We start from the raw sequence: 26,269 nt of genomic DNA, 5'->3' as shown, positions 1-26,269 counted from the left end.
TAGAAAGGCATTACCGGGCTTTAAAATGCGCCAGCTCTATTGTAGCGTGCACAATGGGCTTAAAAACAGAATGCTTTTTAAATCTGACAATGGCTCGTTGCAGAAGTGCAATATTAGCTATTATCTCGCATATGTTGTCAAGTGGACACTCACGCACTAAAGTTTCATACAATACGTTCGATTCTATACATCACTGGTATTATTAAGATGTAATCCGACCGGCTGTGCGTCGACCTTAATCTCCACTCCTTATCCGATGTAAGAAATTTCGTAACGGCTGTACCAAGATAAACGTCTTTGCCTGATTTTGTTTTTTTTTTATTTTAGCGGCAATGCCAAACGTATTTTTTAATATATTTTATTCTTCCTCTGTTTCTACTTTAATAATAATTAATTGATTAATTTATTTTCTATCTTTGTTACAGGTAAAGATGAAAACATTTTGGTGTCCAATTGAAGAGTTAATTATGAATATTATTGCGTAAGGTTGCCATTTACTTTTATAATAAAAAAACTAAGGAACGTCTTTTTATTTTTATACCTAAGATTATATTGTTTGAAATATATTATCAGATAAATAAAAAAAATGGTATCAATTCGAGATTTGTTTAATATTGATATTATCACCAACACCAGATAATGCTTCTGGGTCACGGCTATGTCTCGTAACCAAACATTGCGTACATACAAATGTAATTTCCACGATACAATGCAAACCTACTTTCACGTTAATGAATTCCTTTTCGTCTCTCAAATCCACAAGGATGGTACTATGCATCCTTACATACTGCAAATGTACTAGTTCTTTGAAAGTAGTTGGTTCGAGTGCGGCATGTTTGCTATCTTCTTGCACCGAGTCTCTTTTATACACTTTCATTAGACGCAACGAGTTTTTGTTGCTAGAAAACGCCCCTACTATATTATTTCGATCATAACACGATAGAAACTCTATCGTTAGTGCGTGAATAAAATGTTGTTAGTAATTAGCGAATTAATCAAATTACTAAGAGAATGCAATGTATTTTAAACACCAGGGTTACACGATGTTAGTTCTAAAATGTTGCAAAGAATATTTTCCTAATAATTAACTGCCACACTCAGTGTCATTTTAAGACCACTAAAGGTACTCCTTAGTGTACATTTAGTATAAGAAATCTATGTTAAGATAAAACTTAAAACAATACTTTACTATACTTATGTTGCCAAGTATATTTGTAAATTATGTAAGGCGTAACAAAAGTTCCTTTAGTCTGTAGCAATATGCAGCCATGTAATAAATGTTGCCATAAATCTAAAATATAACATCTCGTAACATTCAAATGCAGTCGACGCACAAATATTTCTTAAGTTATTATTAGATGAATATCGCGCAGAGCACATACTTGTTTAGACGATGTGCTAAACCAAAGATTGCAAACTGTAAACTCTATGTTTTAATTTCAAGATCCATAGACAAATAATAAATGCTTACCTTTTTCATATGATCCAATAGAAAAAATGAATCTGACACATTAAGAACCTTCAAAAAACAAACATTATGTAACGATGTCTCCCGCATAGTACACGATGTGTCAACAGTTGAGTTCTCTCACTCGGATCATGTACGTCGACGCCGCGGGTTTGTTTACGAGAAGACCCACGTTCGATTCTATAAGCGACGCTGTGTAACCAAAGCCACGGTTTCGGCACATACCATAATGGATTGCTATATTTAATAACATTGTTACATGCTATGTTAGAATATTGAAAGTCTCACGTCTCCGTCAACTTAATCAACTAAAGATAAAAATAGCAATATGGATAATAAAAAACCACCACAGTTTTTTTTACTCTACATTAGCTTTATTTTTAAAAGATGTTATATGAAAAACGGATAATACAAGTTGCAGTCTACAGATTTTTTTAACACCCGATAGTTTGATCGGGTTGGTTGATGCCCAAATAACATTATACCAAAACCGTATAATTTGCACACTTCTATACTTTTTCACATAAATTATCTACCTATTAAATTTCTGAGATCTGAGAGACACCCGAACTAAAATTAATAGGCTAAGTTTAGTCAAGCTAGTCTTAATGTATCTTTAATATGAGAAATCTTTTGTATTAGACTATTTAATTGTCTAATATTTTTAATTGACTCCGATAGTTTATTTATTACTACTGGTTAGTTCTAGTTTAATGTATTAAAATTATAGTCACCGTTTTCGTAAAACTATAAATCAAGAACCAGGTTAGTTTCTAAATGCGGCTACACCTTTAAAGGTAAATTCTAAGTAAGTATTTAATGCGTCACTTAAAGATACATTACAAAGCAATAGCCAATAAAAATATTTAGAAATACTTAAATTATTTGAAAAATAAAAACATATTAAATAAATTCTTAAGATTAAATAATACTTATTAAATCTTATAATAAATATATGTAAATTTATTGCAATTAAAATGTACGATTTATGAATCCTAAAATGTGTAAGTGGTTAGGTTACACTTATAATGGATGTAAAAAAATATTTTGTATAGCATTATAAAATTAAATCAAGAATCTTAATTACAAAATATTACGCTACTTTGACATTTAAAACATTAAAAATATTAAAAAAATAATTTATACTTCATAAAACTCTTGTGGAGCAAATTTTCAATGGCGGTTTTAAAACATTTCGTATAGATATGGTTGGATGGCCTATTTACCTTTGCCGGTCGGCTGTAAGAGCTCTTCACCTAGTTGCACGTGGCCGATGCTTCGAGAGTTTTACCTTAAAGTTTTTATTTTAAGCCAGAAAATTAAAGACTTATTTAAAAGAAATATTATTACATTATGGTTGTGACATTTTTTTTTAAATTAATATGCTTTTCACTTTGATTCTTGGAAAATATTAAAAGAAATTGATTATGTTTAATAAATGGATACTGTTCAACGATAAATTTGTTTGTAGTATTCAACAATTTTATATTTTGTTCCGCTCATAAATAAACAAGTTGTAGAGCTTGCATTCTTACATTTAAGTCCTTACGTTTTTTTGCCCTTTTCCCTTGTAAATGAGGGAAAATATGCCGGAGTCATAAAACGAACTAGGAATGCTGTCCGAGCCGACGACGTCGAACTTGCGAACAATTCCAATTTGCTTCTTCAACACCCCTTTCATAGCGAAGTCAAGGAACAACTTTAGACTTTAACCCGTCCACATAAAATGTGCAACTGTATTAAACCTACAACTTTTTAACAAGACACGTCTAAAGAAATTTAAACTTTAAAACAAAACTGATTAGACTTAATTTCCTGCAAACTTCATTCTTTGTATTAATTTTTCTATTAATTTTATAGGAAAATGGAATCTAAACTCTTTTTTTAGTATAATATTTGTTTGACAGTGTATTTAAAATATGATTTAATTTTTTTTTATAAAGACTTGAAAGCTAGAGCTAATAAATGATATCTTCGCTCCGTGAATTGAAAATAACTATTTTATTTTGATTCAAGACATATTAATTCAATTAACAGACTTTGATTAAATTGACAGTAAAACTTAAATTACTCCTTTGAAGTATAAAATCTCTTATTTCAGTAACGTACTCTACTAATATTTTTTCTTATCAGACAAATAATTTATCTTAATTTTATTCGAGTTTCTTCTTTACATGAGCATTTAGAGAATATTTTTGATTTTTAAAGCTGTAAATAAATTCGTAAATGTGAACACTTTGTCATGATTCTATTGTAAAGGAACAACAGCTCAGTACAAACTATACCCGTCAGCTCAAAACGCAACAAAAAAACAAACAAACTTAAGCAGGAGAAAATCACGTCGCACGCCCTAAGCAATCTTAATTTCAGAGTCATTGTACACGGTTGTATAATATCATACAAACTTTACAGCGGCTCAGAATATCGCACGAAACAGAAAACAATCTTCGGTAAAGAAGGCAGGCTTTCACAAGTAAGTACGAGCCTCCATAAAGTTTGCGTCTAATAATACTATACAGCCGACGGTCGACTACCCCCCACTGACAAGTGCGAGACCCCACCCCTCTCTAACAATGAGAGGGCTCAAACAGCCCGCTCGTGAATTGTAGACAACAGTGTTTTTTTCTCACTTTTCTCTTGCGAGTAACCGTAATACTCGAAAGAGAATTTTAAACTTCACGTTTTATGTGGAATTCGAATAATGTTGGTTTAACGGAAGATTATTAGTCTAATAGTTTCTCGATTGTGAGTTTAGTAATTTTATTATTCTACGACCCAGTAAAATATCTTAGGTTTTACTTAGAAATAGTAGAGACTTAGAAAAAGTTCTTATTATCTCTTAGACAAAGAAAAATATCACGATACAGAAAAATCACCTAAAATTATCGTGCCATTAAATTCTATATGTTTATAATTCTTTGATAATGTATCTTTAAGATATGATAAACATAATTCGAAGTCTTAATCAAGATGTCAACCACAAACACAACACAAGCACAGATTACGTACGCGTTGATGAACTTATAATTACGGCCAGCATAGGAAGCGTTGCGTGTATTTCGGTTGTAACGAGCAAGGCGACAGACACTTCCGTTTGGCACTGACATGAAGCGCTTTGACCTCTGCGGGAGCCGTCAATGTATTGATTACATTAGTAGCTTCTCAACTGTATTGTCGATTTAAATTTCGAACTGAAAACAAATGAACGTTCAATGCAATATGGATGCCAGTAATTTTATGTGAACAAGATCGAAAATCGTATTCCTCTCTATGGACAATTTTTTGCGACAGTAAAAAAATAAATTATCTTACATTTGTAAATTAAAAATTTAATAATAATTTAGTATAACTTCTTTGTATTATGTTACGTTTTTATACACTATAAATGATAAATGGTCCTAACATTTCCAAATATTAATAAAACTTGAATAAATAACAGTGAAAAGGTTATGATTACTGACGACTTGTCGATGCAAAAAATGCATAGGGTAAAAAATAAAGATAATAAAGAAATATCAACCTTATCTTAATTGTATAGAGTTCATTTTATTTATCTACATGTCATGTTTAAAAAACATTTTTAGGACTGCAACATTAATGACGCATGCGGGCCTAATGTTACGCAAAAAGGATGCAAGTAAATCCAGTCCTATCTCCATTTAAAATAAAAGCTATTTTAGCGCGCAACTGTGACATTAAAAAAACGAAACATCATATCAGATACAAATAAGAGAACAATAAAAAGCGAAACATTTTCAACCATAAAACTAAACATCGGATTCAATACTTAATTTTTTATGTATTATTTTGGTGATATATGTATAATGATTTCATAATATTATTTGAGAATCTTTCTTCTTACTTCTTATTATACTTATATTATAAATGCCAATGTTTGGATAATTGTTCCTAGGCATCTTTAGCACGACTGCATGGATCTCGCTGTAATTTGGCATAGACGTAGAACACAGTCTGGAAAAACACATAGGCTTCTAATAACGTATTTAAAAAAAACAGGGTTGTTCTTTTTCTTCTTAAACTTCTTAAGATATAAGGGTACCAAAAGTTATGTTAACACAAACTCCTGTTTTTTCTTTAAGAGAGAAATTCAAAGAAACATGGAATAGGTTTTAAAAGTAAATCCTACACATTGTCTTCCCGCGTGCAATTTAAGACGGTCTTAGACAATCTCTTTCAGCTATAAAGAGAAACAATAAGCTATAAACATAGAACATAAGCTTTGTTGCTGAAGTCCTTTTTAAAACAGCTACAATGTGTCGCAAGCGATAGTTTACGTTTAACCATCACTTAAAGTCGGGTTATTTGGCACTACACTATTAAAGAGTATCTAACTGCCTCAGAGTGATAGTAATCTGAGGATTTTATACAAAATGTAACTGATAGTCTTCATTGACCGAATACCCAATGTCAGAGGTAGTCTCTGAGTGGCATTCCTCTTCATAAATGTCTTTTACTAACCTTAACCAAGGTCCAGAAGGCAATCGCGGACGAAAGCGCAAGCGTGAATGGCCTCGCCATAATGCGTAGAAGGAACAAAGGGGTTTAGTGGGTATGCTTCCCATCCGGAAGAGAATCCCACATAACTACCGCGTTCCCCCCGAGGCGCGGAGTATGCATAGCATTCCCCTCTGGAAAAAAAAGGTCCAGAAGGCAAGGGGAATACCACCACATGGGGAGACCACTGCAACTATTTTCCCAAGAAAGTTATCATGTACCCCGAATCAAGAAGAAAAAGAACCCTAACTGTAGGTCAATGTAAATTTAAAACATAGGTAGCATTTACCTATGTGCTTACAAGAGTTTACCTATTGGACAAATCCTGTATACCTCACTGTGGAAGTGACATTTTGACTGATTGAAAAATTCGTACGTCACACGTTTCGTACGTTGTTAGCAATATATCTTTCACTAGCTGTCTCCCACGACTCTGTCGCTAAAAAAACTATATAAATGGACTATCCAACAAGAAAATAATTTTTCAAATCGGACCAGTAGTTCCTGAGGTTTGCGCGTTTAAACAAACAAACTCTTCCGCTTTATAATATAGATAATCTGTTCTTTAATTAGAATAAATTCTTTGTTTATTTATTGAATAGATTAATTATCAATAAGTGAATGGACGTTTGTTATTGAACGTGTGCGAGTGTAAGAAACAAACTGATCGTCGCTATCACCAGTTCAAAGAAACCACCTCGTAAATCACGACAATGAGCGCGAAAGATAACACCGACTTGTCGGGGTTGTCACTCGCAAAAATCGCAATTGTATTTTTCTCTTTTAATTAGTTTCGTTCGCATTCATTAAATATTAGTAACAATATATATTGTGTTTAAGCTAGTTTTGAAGTAAAAATATTTTTCTTCATTGGCAACCCTAGAGAGTCGCGTCACCTCGGTATTTGGGTCAGTAAACTATTTACGGTGTTTTTATTATAACGCACATATCTTAATTGCTTTAGCTTCTTTTTGACTTCTTTTAAAGGGTTTTATCGGGGATAATAAATTAAAATATTTGTTTTAAACAATAGACTTAAAAAAATTGGATGATAATAAAAGGTTATTACAGTTTATTTTATGACTTTATTGATCAGACAAATTGCATGATTGTTGCGTTTGCGACTTTAAGTACGCATCCAGCTAAAACTTTCATATGGGTGGCAAGACCACCCATTTACTAATTTGTGTTCAAAATAAAGTAACAACAATTTATTTAATATGGCACTTAAGTTCCACCGCCCATAATACAGTCCGTGTAGATATGGCACCCATTTCAATATCCCGGAATGCGCCCTCTACCGGCAACGCATTGCAATGAGGCCTCTCTTACAATAACATCGGCCCGAGGGAATTTCTGTCTGTACGTGACTTGTATGCCAGAAGAGCTGGGCACAGTACACAGGTCAAAAAAATTTACAAAACTCATCTTAAAAAATATTGTACAACATTTACTTAATGATACATCTTTATTAAATAGTTACACCATTATGATTAATTACCATTGATTGAGGATTTCAGTAGCGAAACAGTACAGTTATAATATAATAGTTTTTTATGTTCTATACAAAATAAAATATGCACTGTCATATACCTACTTTTGTACCCTCGCTTCGTTCCAAATTAAATTCATTATCATTCCAAAGACGGGATGTTACCAGAATATAAATGTACTACAAAGTATAAAGGTGTATTCGTGAGAAAAAATATTTGCAAATATGTTGACTATAGCCCTCATATAAAATGATCTATTGATCCAATGGGAACAAAACCCTATTGAACATATTGGTAGGCAGTTTGGCCCAACGGCAAGCACCTATTTATTTCGATGTAAAATCTGTTTTCGGGTAAGGAGATGAATCAGGGCCACAAATATTAACTTTTATTCGTTATCAAAGGGCCAAATATGGGCAATCTGACCGCTCGCAGGATCAACTAATTATAAAGGAATCTGCGGATGCGTCATCCTTTATTTATCCTTGGGGAATGTGAGGACGGGTCGCGACGCCAAAGGCCGACGATCGGGTTATTATTAACGCGCTCGGTGTGCAGATTTTGTGTTTTATTACTTGTTTTAGTTTTAACAACATAGTATTTAGTTACAGACGTTATATTTACATTATAATTGTACTTTGACGCCGAAATATAATATAATCTTACAGGTTATCTCTCCAAAGTCTTGCCACTTTTGGCTTCAAGATTTATAGTGTTTTGGCTTACTGAATTCAACTGGGATTTACCCTAAACAATATGTTAACTGGATAACAATAGGATAACCAGCGATGCCTTTTGATATAAACCTTGTAGTTTAGAACACCCACCTGTACAAACTTTGAGTCCTTTGATTGTATTATAAACGCTAACATGTCTGCTTCTTTGTTACGTTGCCTTTAAAAGAATAGATAGAAGATAGATCGGTTTCAAGTATAAGTTTGTTTGGTGTTTGTTATGGAATCTTGAAATAATAAATCAAGTCCCATGATAAGATCAAATTATGCGACGCCAACGCAAAGTCCTGTAAAACATGACTGGTACAAAACTCGCACCGAATGCTTACGTAATGTCGAAGGCATGCAAAAATTGCACAAGTGTCCGGCAGAGGTCGTCTCGGAATGTTGCCCGCATCTCCGCTACACCCGTGTCAATACATACAAGTTTTCGACGCACAATCGTATTTTATAAACATCAAAGGCTAGCAAAACTTCGAGACGAGACCGAATTGAACTGTGAAGCTCAGATGTGCCTCTTACTGCTAATATGCCGAGCTTCCTAAAGAATAGGACAAAAGTAAGATAATTGTAATATACGATACGATACGATTTCGATTAGCTAGCTCCCGCTTTTTCGAACAAAAATGAGATTATAGAATATTTTCACGATCACATATGTAAGGATTATCCAAGATCTTGGAACATGCCAGTATAGTCTGGAAGTCATATTAATAAGAGTTTAAATTGGCGTGAGTACAACTTAAACAGCCCGCATTGTCGCATTAAGGAAGCTATCATTGGCCGGAACGTTCGAAAGCGCTTCGCAGCGCTGTCACAGATGGATGCGCCTTCCGTTCGCGGAACCGTACAGCTATGAAAATTGCAATTCAATAAAAAGTTAACTTAATCACGAGGAAGTAAGTGCTAATTTTGTTTAGCTATGCGCATTCGTCGCTTTTGGAATTTAATTTACTGGTGGACTTAAGCAGTTTTCGCGTACATTGTGTACATCAACTTTCTAGATACTTATAATTTACTAGCCCGCGACTTTGTCAGCAAACTGAGTTGACTTTGTCCCATAAATTAAATAGCCGAAGTTACTCCTGCATTCATAAGCTACTTTTCAGTAAGTCACTTTGAATTCGGTCCAGCCATTACGGAGATTGCCCGGGACAAACGAGGATTTGCGGACAAACATATACAGATAGACAAAATTTAAATACATCGTGTTTATAAATAAAATATGATTATTTTTATATTACAAACACTCAAATTTAATTTGATAAAATGAAACTGGCAACTAACTGGCAAATTTGCTCGTCGCTAAAATAGTCCGTTTACGTTGGCAGAGGACGGTAAGTAGTCCATTACGCGGCCGCTACAAGCTCATTTACTTGCTAATATACATGAAGTCTACGGACTACACAATACCCTGTATACTATGTATGCGTAATGTCACTTCGGTATACCGTCACGCACGAGTCTTGCTTGTTAAACCTCCATGGAGGACGTTTAATTTATTTTAAGATTAATTAACATTTTGTTCCTTTGTGGCCAGCTTTTTTGGCACTTAACATCGACCGCATTCTTACTTCAAAATATAAAAAAATGGAACACCAATCAGCCAGTGTCAAATTGAAATAGCGGTATTTTATTGTAATTTGTTGTCGGTAACATTATATTGTTTCCGATACATTTGTAATCGGGAATTTGTCAATTGTATTAAAGTAATCCGGGAGTAAGCCGCTCGAACTATAAATGATATATTGGGCGGTTAACGATACCGCGCCAACGGGATTAACAGGGATCATAATCGCCACAGATTAGCAGAGCATCGCGGACCAAAAAACTAGTGATGTACACGTGAAACTATAAAATTTATCGATAATTTTAAATCAATATAATTTATTTTGTCAACGTGAAGAATGTCAGGAAATTCCAACATATTCTATCATAAGATATAATCAAAATATTGTATATCTTCGATCTTATAAAATCAACGCACGGAATTTGTACTATAACAATTTATATATTTAATAAATTGATGGTATCTTGATACGAACAGCATTTTATAGAAGTAAAACGTAGAAATATGTGCTTCGATGTTTTTTAGATTATTCGGAGTTTAAATACTTTATCGTTACCTATGAAAGGGTATGTCTTGACTTAAACCTTAAATAAATATAGACTGTCACTTTGTATGTCCAAGACAATGTATTATTGCCTTTTAATATGCTCCGCGCAGATAATAGTATTGTTTATAAATCTTTTTTAACTACCATACGTCGGCTTTGTCTTATCGTTGAAGGTAATAATAAGCATTTGGACGTGAACTCAATATTAATTGTCGTAGTTTATGTGGCGTTAGGACATCACTAACCGTGGGTATCCGAGGCCAATGTCGCTGTATAAAACATATCGTCATCCCTGTCATTATCTTTGACGAAACAGAGATAACAATATGGTTTAAACGGAAACTTTTAGTCTCAGAAAGCCACGGTAAATTAAGTCAGTCGTTTCATTTGATGACTTAATTTTGTTGATTTTCTCAACAAAAAAATGTTATAATGTTCAATGCGAGTTCACGCGGGTGGTCCACGTAATTATGTGATGCGATATGAAATTTTTCTTTTTCTATCTTTATCGCCTAAGGCACTGACATTAATAGATCATACATTTTTAAACGTTGTTTAAAATATAACTAGCTGTCGCCCTCTACTCAGTCCGCACGGAATTAAAAAAACATAATTTGTAGCCAATGTGTTCTTCCACACTATGTTGCATATCTATTCCAAATTTCAGCCGTTCTGGGGATACCTTCAAACATACATCAATCTGTCCATTCATCTTAATATTAGTGAGATTAGTAAGATATTATGAAAATTGTTAATACTTACCTGTAGTTGAAAGATTGTGGAAATAGTTAGTAAAAAAGGCGATCATACATTGTAAAGTGAGAATGTAGTGAGATGGAGACTTGTAGTAATTGTGTATTTGACATTTCTCCAGCCGCCATTGTTCTCGGATAATGCATTGGCCGCTTCGGTCATCTAGCATGTGACCATGTGGCCGTGGCGTGGCCGGCCAGTAATTTTGTTTCTCATTATACCGACGTAGGTGGCCGGCCGATGCCCTGTAATCATTGTTTTCACAAATAAATAGCTATCGCATGATTTCTTTCGAGCGCTGTTGTAATCGCTTAATGGTTCTATTGTTAGAGTTTTTAATAATTATCTTTAAAATGTAGGTTCTTAATCTGTATAAGATTATTTATAGACATTTTGTTTTTCTTTGATGATAACCAATCAGTTTCCCGTTTTTTATTTTTAATTATGTTGCAATACCAAAGTTGACGTTTTATTTTCAAAACCAAACATAAAATTAAATAGATCACTCATTATACTTTATTACTTTGTCAAGTTACAATAAAATCTATGCCTTGTTCCCAATTTATTTGTACAGAAATAATATATATTATTATTTAAAGGTTTTTAGCTACGACGATTTGTTTAATAATCTATCTGAAAGTCCGTCTCTGGGCTTGTTTCGACAAGAGATTTTATGTAAATAAATTGCGTGATAATAGAGGCGTTTCTCGCCGACACCTACTTCAAAGGTTCGCGCGAATCTGGGGTGTTTTCCCTTTAAATTATGAATTGAAAGCCGGCGCCATGTTGGAGGGCGCTCGAGGCAACGAATATTAACGCTGCAAAGAATGATTACCTCACTTACGACGATAAGAGGCTACGCTACTTGCTTTAAGGGAAATTGCAGATACGTAGACATTGTACAAATTATTAAGTATAATATTTACATGATAGAATAAAATTAAAAAAAATATATTAAAAATGTTAAAAAAAAATTAATTTCATTCTCCTACAGTCTTTAAGGTGACAAGGAATGAATGTAACCACCACATTGATGCTTATTTTATTATAAAAATTTAATATTAATAAAAATAAATAATCTTTTGCACGTTTTAAAACTAACTAAAAGTACTGTTGTCAAAAGTTTTTTCTTTAATCTGTGTTCCTCTTATAAAACCATAGATTATAAATACCGAATGGTATCCTTAGAAGTGGGCAATCACTCGAGACTTGTTTACAACTCTCGTTTAAAGAGCATTCAAGCTATCAACTTTCTTAATATACTGTTAACACAAATTATATTCAAGAAAGTTTTTAATCATAAACAACAATGCTTTGTTTTAATTCCTTATATTCTAATTATGTCAGTCGTATAAACGAAGTATAAACTTAACACTACTTGATAATATTATAAAATGGAAAAATCTACTAAACTGAAATGGGCTGAAGCTAATCTTTTGAACAACACTAACCAAAAGTAATACCTATAAAGTTGAATCTAATATATATTTTATTGTATTAATTTGCAAGTTTGCAATGATAAAATTATATTCCGTAACGCAAAAAATGTTTTTTATACGTTGTTATATGTGACCACAATTCAACAGCTATGCGTAAATTACCATTCAGTGTTTTTTTACCTCACGGATGTTGACGCCTCGGTAGCTATGTGCATGTATTTTAGTCATTTACACCAGTTTCCCTTTCATTTGTATGTATAAAATCAGCTTTTAATTTTTATTGGATTATCAATAATAGTTTAGTGTTCTTTACGTAATACAAAACGTATAATATTATTTATTACACTGCTTTGGTCTGTCTAATTGTTTATCACATCTGTGGTTTCTGAAGAAACAAATAACTTTTATTTTACCGTATATTTTAAACGTTTAAGCAATAGTGTTGTTCATTCAACCTGAATCTGCAGTGCAACACATTCATAATCCATTTCAGAACGTATTTATTTACGTAGCGACGTTAAACAAAATGCCCCTTTTGAAATAAAATGGCGCGTAAAATATGCTCGCACAGATTATATCGCGCTTTTAATCATCGCGGTAACGAGGTAATGTTGCCAGTTGTTTGAAAATGACGTTAATTGAATTGTCGTGTTTTGTATGATGTATGGCAGGATATACCCAGTTAATATAAATGGTACATTTTTCTAAGACTTAAATATATGAGGCCGGAGTTTATTTAAATCGTTTTAACGTCTCATTTTGATATCCGCTAGTTCCGACTATAAATAAACGTAATAAATTTTATAATGGTAATGAAATGGTGAATAGAGAAATTTGAAAACAAATTCAATAATTTTTCAATAACAAATTCTTTTGTTTATAGTTTCGCAAAATTTCCTTAAATCCATTTTAATTTTGAAAACGACATCCACATTAAGTCCAGACCCTTATTATTAGAGCGGAGAAATTCCTTTTTATGTTAAACGTCATTTCCGTAACGATTAAGTTACAGATAAAAATGTAATTAAATTTTTACGATAAAATAACTGTCAACAGAATAATTTACAATTTAGTAGCTTCACTGCCACCTGATACATTTGCGAGATAATTTCAAGTATACGTGGGCTCTTTAAAACACGTTCCGAGTGAATATTGTCGGCTTTTTTACTTAAAGAAACCACTTCAACCAGCCAATAATCTATAAACTGTTTCTCGTGAAAGCTTTCTCGGCTTTGTAAACGGTGCATGAACGTTGAAAGGCTCACATGTGTTGAGATTTCTTGACATATTTTAAAACGCGAAATATGAATGCTGTTCGAAACTGAAATATCTAAAGTAAAAGTAGACTGAACTGTACGTTTAGAACGCGTTATCGGTCTATACGTTTTATAATTGATCATAATGTTATGTTTTTTTTAATGAGAAATGTCAAATCAAAACTGATCAATTTAGAAAAATTGTAATAGTCGTTGTTTTGAGTTCTTTGGCATAAATAATAATGTAAGAGTTTTTCTTAGATATTTTCAATGCATAGACACGGATCCGTAACATTTATTGTGTATTTTATAAAACTTTTTTTCGTTATTATTAGGCAGAGATAAGTTCTCGAACGAAGCCACTACCCAGTCAACGGATATGAGTTGTTCAAACATCACTGTCGGAGGGAGACTGTTTATTTTAGCAGCATCACAGAGATTAAAGACGTTGGGGGCTGCACGAATTATATTCGGAACATCAACTAAATCACAACGACCTATGTTCAGTTACTTTGAATTTAGAGAAATGGACTAGGCAACGTGTCGTTGTACTAAGTAAATCCTACACTAGTCTTGAGGACCGAGGCCAAAAGTTTACACACATAGACAAAACGAGCACAAGAAATCAATTTTAGAACCGGTTCGTGTTTATTTGATTGAGAGGAAAGCGGTGCCTGACAGGTCCTGTCTCTTAAAAGTCAAAGTTCAGATATAAAGAAACATTTTAGCGACGTAATACATAAAATAAATTTTACTACTGTCATTCGCTCCGTTGAGTATTAACGTTCAAAGCATTAGAATATATTATTAAAATGAGAAATTTTAAAATCTTCAAAGCTATATTTATTATAACATTTTATTAAAATGTTACAATAAATATACAAGCTACGCAACGCTAGTAAATGTCACTTAAAGTCTTTGTTCTTGAGAATCTGTAAAAAAAAACATTAAAATAAATTGTACAAAGGTTAATCAATCACTCTGCCACTTCAAAGAATACGCATATAAATATGCTAATCATTATCACGACGTTAAACAAATGATCGATTAAATTAAATTTTACTCACGAATCTATAAGAACACAAAAGAATAGCCTACGTGATTTGTATTGACTATTCGTCAATGCATCTTAGAATTCAATGACTCTTGTATGAACGTATGTGCAGTGAAGAGGGCTTTATTTCTCCCTAGTTTGCTTCGGTCAGGGACAAAGTATGAATCGAATGAACATTTACAAGGGAGCCCTCTGCTCCCGCCCTTCGATAACGGCGCAGTGCTATGAACATTGAAATGTCAAACGATGCGGTGGCGCATATTATCGCATAGGATTCAACGCCGATCGCCCCCATGCTTTAGGGATGCGCACGTTTGTTGTATGGCCCAAGTCATAAGAGATCTGACCTCGCTCTTAAGCTCGACAATGCATCTGCAATTTGTGTTGTAGATTTCAATAGGCGTCAGTATACTTGGCAATAGGTGACCTGCAGCTCGTTTGCCCCTACTTCCATGTAATTTTATGGTATAAAGTAAGCTGCGTTTCAAATGAATTAGCAAAAATGAATGAAATGTATTACACAAAACAAGAAAGTTCATCTTTGAAATTGCCTCAATCGTGTTGTTACGTAGATTTGTAAACAAGTAATTTTAGATAATAGCTAAATTATTATACAACATGTAATATAAATGACAACTGGCTATTTTAAGCGTCAGATAGTGAATGTAGACTTTCAACGTCTCCCCTTCTAGGAATTGATAGGATCCCAAATGACAGCGTACGTCTTTACAGTGTCCGTTAAAAGGTTATCGAAGTGACTTACAAAACAGAATCATGTAATTGTCATAATCTAGACATTCTATTGTTTGTCGATATGTTGTCGTCATCACGGTAGGATTCCACTGCTGTAACACTAATATTAATATATGACAGTACACAAAAGTCACGGCAGTGAAGTTCTACGACCAAGGAGTCCAGTGAGGAATTTGTGGAACGCCTACCGGTCGTAAAGTAAATCAACAAATCTCATTCAATTTTTGTTGATGATGTAACGAATACGGCCTCGCAAATGTCGTACAAATATTCGAAATAGACCACCAGAATGGTAAGCTTCGCGTTTATAATGCGGAATATGTAATTAAGGATTACATTTCATATTATATTACATTTTACATTTATTGCTTCTTGCATTGAACATTTAAAAACAATCATCCGCTTTCTTTCAAATATTGCACCATAGTAAAAATTTAAATTGAATTCACTATTTTTCGAATAAGACATAATGAACTCTATCTCATTATATAAATGTTCATATTACATCGTGCGTAATAAATGAAACAGCACATAATCTTGTTTATCCCGGCTCAGAGGTTGAAAGCACAAAATACATTCTGTAATGAAGTTTTGAATTGTATTATTTGAAATCAATATAGTATAATACCTTTTATGAATAAAAACTTAGTAATTAAACTAACGAATGTTTCTATTATAATATATTAATTTTGACTAAACTATCAAAGTCCCTATTTCATAATAGTCTAAATATTAGTGATGCCTACAATAAAATGCTATGTTTTTGTTTAAGCCAGTCGACTATGCTGTCAAACAACGCTTATTTAAATTGAAAATCTTGCCTTAATTTAGATGGAGTCTGTACCAAGTACATTGGGGTCCGACCTTCATCGTGTATCGATGGGGGCCCAAATAAGTTTAAACATCCGTCTAGCCCGAGGCGTTATTGCATTAAGCCAGCAGTTGGGGACCCGACCGGTCGATAAATTGCTTCAGAGGTGACCGAAGCCAACACTCCCGAACGATGCTTGCTTTGCACATTAATTTATGTGACTCTGGTGGTCGAAACCACTTTACGTAACATGTTTTGATGCAAACAAGCTAAAATATGTAAACAACAATTGATTTAGGTGACACAACCAATAAATAAGGAACAATGTATTACATTATTTTCATTTTACTTTTTTAAGATTCGTCTCCTCAGTATTGTTTTTTTTTCTCCGAAGATTTGGAAACATACGTAGACAAAATTATAAACATTTGATAGATTGAAATGCGTATTAATCCTTGTAATCAGAAGTCATCCTTAACATAATATGGTTTTCTTTACAGACGCGGGTGGTCTCTGCCTCAACAAAGGTTGTTGCGGGCCCAAAGCAAACGTAGCGCTGACGCAGCGCGCACATCAACAGCTGACCGACTCGCTGCGTAGCGAGCTGGCCAAACTGGCGGACATACTCTCTGTCAGAGCAAGGAAGTTCGATGGTAAGTCATCTACACCACGTTATCATAAATACCCATGTTATCTCACTCAATGTTTTTGTCATACAGATTTTATCGACATTCAGACAAGCATGTAGGTGACATGACAATCACGCTATCATCCTATAATTTTAGTCATAAAAATAAAATCATAAAGTCTGTGATAATAATTAAAAATAACAAAACAGCTAACCATAGACAAGCTTCTGTAGACATAACATAAGTACAGTTGTATTGCGGAGCATTGTCAATGGTCTGTCGGGACATTAGCAGTAACCAAGTGGCCGTCTGGGCACTAACGGCGCACTCTCGGCCCGTACTCACAGCGCTCTGTTACTGCCGTCCCCTACTACTAGTTATCACTCGAATATAATTTATTTTACTATATTTTGACTGCCATTGTCGCTCGGTTAAAGAGCAAACTCAATACCTGTTAAACTAGAAGACAGAAAGAAAAAGGCAAAGACAACTCTTTGTTTTAAGTTCAATTTAGACAGTAAAAAATTACTAATTGTTAATCAAAAGAACAAACATTAATCGATCTTTGATCTAAAAGTACATACATTCATCATCCTATTTTGTTACATAAAAAATATGAAAGATTTTTATCTTATCTATTAAATTTTAGTCAGAGTTTCAATAGAATTGGACGTTTAACTGATAATTTAATGTAGCTTAATTTCCTCCTTCCAATATACTTAGTCAACAGCGAGTAATGTAATTTGCTCGCCAATTATGTTTTTATTTGATGGAACGAAATAAAAATTGGGTCATTAATTACGTCCGCTCGCCCGAATCAAAGAAACTAATAAGGTGTTAAATGATTATTTAACATAATACATGTATTTCCTCTACTTTATCAAAGAGATCTATTTTTTATAAAGAAATAATAAAATTAATTTTAAAAGATTTAGTAATCGGACTGATGCTGAACATTGATATCCCTATTGGTGGCAGAAAACCGGCCAAGCTTTTGCCTCGTACGAAACCAGACCACAAAATAAAGTTACCGAGTCCAAAGCTAAAAAAGTATGAATATAAGTAATTAAAATTTCATACTGCATTCACACGCAGCTTCGTTCGCCGTCAGTCGGTTATAATTAGCTTTTACACTCGCGTCCGATGGATTTATCTTAAGGAATGCCTGTTTAACGAGTCGACTTTTTATCGAATCAATCGACTCTTTTTGTGGGCTGCGATCTTGCTCGCTATGCTGCCCTTTTTGTTTGCTTGTTTGTTTATTATCGAATACATAATAAAAAGGTTATAAAAATGTTGCTAATTACTTTTAAGTCATAACATTCGTCGTAATATACTCTAACCTAACATTTTTTTCTTCGCAATTTGCATACGACAATGTTTGCAGGAACGCAATTTTTTCATAGATCTTATTAGTGGTTTCACATTTACAACGTAAACAATGATCGCAAACAGCAATAAAGTACGGAAATCTATTGCGGAAAGTGATACACAATCAGTTTGGTGTACGTTCATTTTTTTTTGTACATAATTAGAAAAGGTACTCTAATAAGTTTCTAACGTGTTCATTTATGCGTCAGTGATGTTTACATTTCGGCTCGTCGAATTGTAACGACATGCGAAAGAGCGCGTGATATTTTTTTCTTCCGCAGCCATTGACTGTACATTCGCAAACCAAATTTGTATTTATTTATGTCACAGTAATAAATATTGACCATTCGTTTTTGTATTCGTGAGACATGACATCTTTGGAATGTATAATTAACGCTACGAATGTATAAGGCTCTTATTTTTTCATACATTAATTAACCTCAAATTTTTTTTTGTATTATACTTTATACGGAAAGTTTTTTTTTTCTAATTCCCTATTAATAAACATTTATTACCAGACTAATTTGAATAAACAGGTAAAGGAAATGCGAAATTTTCTTATACATATTTAGTAATTGTGGGAATTATTCTGCAAGTAAATCACGACGCAGGAAGTATTCGAAATTAATCGAATTGTTTGAATATTTTCTTTCGTTCGACTCGTGGTAGGGGTTTACACTGTTTAGTCTTCTGAGACTCGACGAACGTTTTAAAGTCATGCAAAAGGCATTCGCAGTCATAACTTTGAGTAGCCATTTTGTTCTCATACAGTAGTTTAAAATTACAATGTGAAGGATACAAAATTTGCAACTTAGTACAATGAGCTTGTTCATTCATATTGCTTCATGCATAAGGAATGTCGAGGAATTATGTCATCGGGAGATAAAGAATTATATTTCTGCATTAATGTTCTAACATTTTATTTCTTTTTACAATTTTATTCTTGTTTAAGTTAAAAATTAAATTAAATTAGGAATATCTAAGAAACTAAGAATGAATATTATTTAACATGCCGCTTACCAAGACTTAAAGAATTTAATAAAGATGAATGAATTGGTCAACGTAGTTTGTAAGAGGCGAGCCGAGTGACCGCCGACCTGTACCAATATTGACGCCGCCACTTTCCATCCTGCCGAGCCCCGAGCGCAGGTCCATTCCTGAGTGAAAACCGACAAACGTTCCCACGGACCTTGATTGAGCGATCACGGATTTTTACAGCTATTTACGACCTCTACAAGCGTAGTTAATTCATTTTATATCGTACTTATGATATAGAATCATAAATAACAACAGGTTATTGGGTACTGAGTAGGCAGAGACCATGAACCTCCATTTGGCGCGATCCTGACACATCTCTTTATATATTTACTTTGAAAAATCAAACTTTAGCTGTAAAGTTAGTCAAGTGACACTAATATGTTATACCATTTTCTCAACCTAACCTCTTCTCAAATTAATAAAATCAAAACGCACATAATTAGTAACAATTAACAGGCATTCTCCAAGGTCCAGTCTCTCCTAATTCCTGGATAATTATCCGCGGTCATTTCTTAGAATCGGTTACGGAGTGATAATTGATTGTGTGTCGGAGTCGAGGGCAAGATGGCGGCGGCCGGCGGTGATCGCGCCATCTTTGGGCCGTCGCCTCTCGGTCCCGTTGTCAGATGCAATTATACACCACGTCTAAGCTGATGCCTTTGATGTAGCTTGTACTGCGGATATCGACAGACTACATACCATACCTGTATTTATTAAATATTAACATTTATACTTTTTAACCGTCGTACGTTAATTCTTGTATAGTTTTCAGACGTTCAAAGTTAATTTGTGAAGTCAAGAAGAAGAAAGAAAGAAGTCACTTTCTAGTCAAATCAAAAATCTTTTTCCACCAAACATTCGGTGCCTGAATAAAGCTTGCTTGGTGTAAACCGACATCTATAAAAGTCAGGCTTAAACCATCCGACGTCCAAAATGAATTACAGCGAAATCACTCATATATTCTAATCGGCGGTACAAATGAGCCGCCATTAAGATCTATTGCTCCCGAAATGTGTATATATTTTTAGCCGACCATATCGTTAATTTTGAACTGAGGGAGGTCGGAAATAGGAACCGCGTCGTGATTTACTGCGCGCCTGTAAAACTATACGCGTGTTAGCAAACTGTTGCGTTTATAAAATAACACTAATTTAATGGCGTACAATGCCTGGTTTCCATTATACCAATATAGTAAGACAGTAGATCTCAAAATCAGAGCTGGCATACAACTGACGCAATGTAAATCAGTCATAACACCGTTTTTAAAATAATCATAAAGTTAGGTCCTAATTGTACCCGTAACAAATGTATGTAATAAAACGATTGAAATAAAACATTTGCTTGTTACTCGTTTCATTTTATCGTTATTGACAACCCTAAATACATTTAAAATCATTTTAGTGATGTGCATATTATGTTATCGATAAATTTAAGACTATCGAATTTCGAATTTGTATGTAAATATTTATCTCGCATATTGTTTTCAGCCAGGTTTATTTCTAGACAGGTGATGGCATTGAGCCGCGCATGTGGCACCCGCGGCGGAAATGCAGCCGCTAACACCCTCGTTACATATTTTATAGCTCGTTTACCCAGCTGCCAGAATATAAACGATGACAGTTATAATTATTGTAATCAAAAACATGTTCAACGATATTTTTCTGTGAAAATGTGAAATAAAAAAGTCAACAATATTTAATTTCCAATTTCGCTTGATAGGAACTCTTATGTCATAATTATCTTGAGATCGTATTTCTAGGGATTCCTTCTACTGAATCTATTTCCATTTTAGCTTTAATTGTAACGACCTTGTTACAAATATTGCGTAACGTTCCGATTTACTCATCACAAACATATGCTATTACTACATATTTCAGTTATTTTTAAGAACATCTACCAATCTGGCTGCACTATACGCATAACTGTTGTATTAGTATATATTTTCTTTTTTCTCTCTAATATGCCATCTTACTATTTACTCAAGTTTTTCTCATAACCTTTTTGATTACTTTTCGTTATACACTTTAAACATATTCATGGCACCTAATAGGCGGATAGATCGTCGTTGACAAGTGTAATTACGGGGCTAATTGTAGACGCCTGTAAAGTAACAACCTTACGTAAAGTTTAGAACACACTGAGTCGCTTTTCATTAAAACTTTTTAATATTTTAATTTAAGTAAAATTGAGGACTCAGATGACGATATCACAGTGGCTTTTATCTTACGTGTCGGCACTTCTACTTACAAGAAACAAACTCAACATATACTATCGGTTACCTCTATTGCCATCCTGCTCATCCTCTTTAAAAAAGCAGAGATAACAATATGTTCCTTTACATGTTACATTGAAATTCACGGTTACCACGAATAGTCTTCCCGCAATTAATTAATGCGAATAATTTTCCGAATTCGATTTTCCTCACTTGTTTATTATTAAAATTGCGCTACGAACGATGCCAAGAATCATTGAGAATAATGTAAACGTTCGCAACAATATCTTTGTGCCGCTATTTAATTTCGAGAACCGCATGAATGGATCGGTGTGCGGTCACTCTGCGGTTACTATATCCAATGATTCTCTCATCACAAAACGAAATGCCTCGCCCACTTACAGATTCAATGTCGAATATAACATATATTTAATATTAATACAATATTTGTAAAATAATTTTAAATGATTTATATGTTTATAAACTGTTTTTCTTTTAATAAACTTTTCGAATTGGTCCGGTTCGCCCGGTGAAATACCACGACCACACAGAAGAGAGGTGTGAAGTGGAAGCAATTCCGCGTTTCGTCTTCTGAGTGTGCGTCTCGGAGGCCTAATTTAGTCCTCTTTCCCTTCCAACCCTTTTTCTTATAAGGAAAAGATGGGAAGTGGAAGTGGACTTACCGGATAAGGGGATGCATGGAAAGGGAAAATTTCTTTCTGTGCATCCCTCTCCTCCGTCGATTAAAGGTAGGCAACGCATATGCAATTGCGTATGTCTATGGGCAACGGTTACTTCGATATTTCAGCGTTTTTCAGGTGGCCGCTCACTCGTTTGCCACCTTATGATATAAAAAACAACAGTGTTCCAGGTATTTTGAACGTTTGGGCTTTTTTACCATGATTTCGAAGTTGTAATAATATTGTAGACATTTAAGATGTACAATTTTCTAGATATTTTAATACGAGTCGTGATTAGTTTATGTATATAGGTCAACATAAGTAAATATTTCCTGGTAACCCTTGAGGTAATCACTCTTGAGTGATTCAATAATTATAGCGCGCGATCGATGGTGAATGGTGAGAGAGTTCACTCGAATTATGTCCTCAAGTTGATTGACTCACGACTTGATTCTGCTACATGCAGTACAATCATTGTTAAAGTCCGGGACACACTCAGCAGATTAAAGTTTCTATTTTATAATTATTATCTTAGTTTTCCAAAGTCGAGACATTCGTGTAAGAACATATACCGTTTTTGTATGGTTTCATAATGAAACCTCTTCTTAATCATATCACCTTCTCCACAGTCCATCTCTTGCTTTACCTATCCCTTGACATTCATTTAAAAAATTCTTCTTGTCAAATGCAACTAAAAAAAACATCAGTAATAAAAAATTAAATTTAATAAAAAATTTAATTACTACCATCCTCTCAGTGTACCACTGATACGAACTTAACTTCGCGTGCATTAGCCCGTGGCAGCACGCGACTGAATTGTGGCGATATGCGCTTCTGTATCGAATACTCGACATTTTTTTTTAAATTTCGATACGAAATAATTACTTTTCATTTCAGCCTATGCGAAGTAAAAAGAAGAGTAAATAAGACAAAAGACGTACTAACAGATATCGACTATTTGTGTAATTTTTTTTTTGCTTGATTTATATCTAAAGTGAAGCCGTTGATATAATACGATTTTACAAATTGGCGACGGCAGAGCGTGTTTCGTACGATTTAACATTACTCATCCAGTCGACTGAGCTTTATCTGAGTCATAGTTATTTTTATAAATAAGTAAATCCGAAACATCTCGACCAAGATGAGTCTAACAAATAGTACATATAGCCTATATGATTTTATTTTACACTATTGATTATTCTTTGTTTAGGATTTCTATTACATTTAAACTTACGATTTTAATTCTTGAAAGTTTATTAGTCGATCAAGTTGTCTGATCTTATATTAAATATTTAATTTACTTTTCTTTTGTTGCAGAATTCTTTCGAAAGCTTTTGAAAGTGTCAAGAGAAGAGTTTCACAACATGTTTAAGCGCACGTATGGTATGATCTACGAGCAACACTCATATGTATTCGAACAATTATTCGAGCAGCTACAGAAGTAAGTGTTACCAGTATGCTAAATTACAAACGCTACCAAATTATTTTTCGTTTAATAATTTCGTGCTTCCAACCGTAGAACTCCACTACCGTGTCGTGAAGTCAGAATTATTTTAAAGTGATTTAAAACGATCTATTTAATTTTGTCGCATCACTAAAGCGTAGTTGACACTTGTGTAATTAAAAAGTATATTTTCTGTGAACAAATCCGGTTGCAATTACTGATGGTGAGACCCGCGCCCCTGATTGCACCCTCGGGGTGCTGGGACCCCCTCGCACCCCCTAACACCCCCGACAGCCAACATCAACGCTCCCTTGTTACGCACTTTATTCTTCGCACTCGCTAAAACAACAAAGCCCGTTAAAACAAACCTGCAAATACCAACTATGTATTTTTGTTTACTGTTTTAAAAATTAATAATACAACAGAAGTTCTAGCTCCGCGCAAACTGTTAGTCAACCCCTGAAAACACTGATAGGTGCATATTTAATCCGTTCATTAGTAAAACTTAGGGCTTGCTTGGATAAGTACAAAGCATTTTATTCAGTTTAACGTTGGTCAGTTCAATAATTTTGTAGATTAAAAAAGACAATGGGGACCCATAGTAAGAGTAACATAGGTATTCCAGCACCCTGAGAAGAGGAATGCCATTAAATATGGAGGATAAAAGAGAAACTGTCTTCATGTGCATTATTTGTTGCAGTTACTATACGCGCGGGGATACGAACTTCGACAAGATGATGGACGACTTTTTCGGCATCCTCTACGAGAAGATGTTCACAGTCCTCAACTCTCAGTACAGCTTCGACCAGAAGTAAGTATCTCTCAATAAGAACACTTAATTACAATTTCCACCGATGTGTCCCATATTCTGTTTGCAAGATGAATGCAAAATAACCGACCGCTAAGTAAATAACTAGAATTAAAAAAAATTAAAATTAAATCCGGTATAATTGCGATCCAGTAAACCTTAGAATTTGATGTTAATACCAATTCTGGTCATGAAAATTTACTATTTGTTAAATATATAATTGTTTTGTTAGAGCGTTCAACTTGTTTATTTACAAAGTAAGTTAACCCCTTATTTAAATGTAACGTTAATGCATTTATCGAAGCTATAATTCATCTGTTGACTTTATAACCTCATTGTTCATAAAGTCATAGTATTTAGGCACGAAGCCTGTGCCGGTGGTCCTTCGTGGGTGCACATTAGTGCTCTATAATGTTATCATAACAGTTCCCCGGTGCCACTTCACGCCATATTATCGCCCTCGATCGTTTGTTTACGTGTTACTTAAGCATAAATTGCTTTAAAGGTCGTTACTCACTCGAGTTTCTATTGCCTGGTTTCACGACATCTAGTTGCAAACTAATTTATGCCTTAAACGTTTAGAAATAAAACATAGATTAGCACTACATAAGGGCGGTATCATTTGATAGTTGTCTAGATGACTAGACAATCATTGTAAGTATCCAATCAATTAAAGCTTTATATGATTGGTATATGAACTAGATTGGCTTGTATTGTAAACTACATTAATAGCTGTTTTATATTACCATATTGATTGGTCCGTTTTTTTTTATATCTCTTTTAATGACTTCATTCTAGTTGTCGAAAGCCAGACGCTTGTTTTTAATAATGTTAATTAATAATAGCTATTAAAATTTATAAATACCTAATTTGATGTCTTTCAAGTTTTTTGCACATATGATTAACAGACATTTCATCATCATCAGCTCACTATACGTCGTCCCCACCGAGGGGCTCGGAGCCTATCCTAAGTTAAGGGTGATTAGGCCATAGTCAACCACGCTGGCCAAGTGCGGGTTGGTTGACTTCACACATATCTTTGAATTTCTTCTCAGATATGTGCAGGTTGCATCACGATGTTTTCCTTCACCGTAAGAACGTCGGATAAATGTACATATGTAAATCGGAAATCGAAAAACACATTGGTACATGGCGGGATTCGAACCCAGGACCTGCAGATTGCAAGTCAAGTGCTTGACCACTGAGCCACCGACGTCTCGTTAAACAGACATTTAGCAGCGTTTATTTATTTCCTATGTTCATCCAGTCCAAAAAATTAATTAATTGATGACGAGTAGTGGCATAAAAAGTGTCTGCATGTAAATCGGCGAGGGAAAGCGCATATCTGCGAGTGACGTTGTCGACGAGGGGCTTACCCGCGCTCCCGCCGCCGCCGCAAGCTCGACAAAGGCTCACATCACTTGACACTCGAGGGCCGCTTTGCCGAGACCGAGCGAGCTTTGTTACCCGCGACATACCATCCTTGCCTATAGATTTTTCACAGAGCTTTGGCGTTTCGCTTGTAATTTCATACTCTGAGTTCAATTTGCAGCGAAATCTTTTGAGGGAAATGTGTATGCTCTGCTCTACCTTAGTGTGCTTTTTCATTGACGATAATTAAAATTAAAAACATCTGAGAGTCGCTACCTCTTATGATTTTGACACTTCATTTTATACATCCATATGGCCTACGG

At 34.2% G+C, this 26,269-nt stretch overlaps 1 protein-coding gene across 1 annotated transcript in view; it reads left to right on the top strand.

Moving 5' to 3' along the window:
- The window catches only part of dlp (glypican dally-like), a 57,983-nt gene that overhangs the window by 25,011 nt on the left and 6,703 nt on the right, over positions 1-26,269 (top strand). The window contains exons 2-5 of the mRNA XM_013307842.1: positions 16,894-17,046; positions 23,641-23,764; positions 24,468-24,578; positions 24,808-24,832. Of these exons, the coding sequence (XP_013163296.1) occupies positions 16,894-17,046; positions 23,641-23,764; positions 24,468-24,578; positions 24,808-24,832 (413 nt within the window). The remainder of the gene's footprint in view (positions 1-16,893; positions 17,047-23,640; positions 23,765-24,467; positions 24,579-24,807; positions 24,833-26,269) is intronic.

Source organism: Papilio xuthus, unplaced genomic scaffold (assembly GCF_000836235.2).
Source record: "Papilio xuthus unplaced genomic scaffold, Pxut_1.1 DF828037.1, whole genome shotgun sequence".
NCBI classification, from domain to species: domain Eukaryota; kingdom Metazoa; phylum Arthropoda; class Insecta; order Lepidoptera; family Papilionidae; genus Papilio; species Papilio xuthus.
The sequence above is the reverse complement of the archived record's forward strand: the minus strand, read 5'-3'. Positions and strand labels throughout refer to the sequence as shown.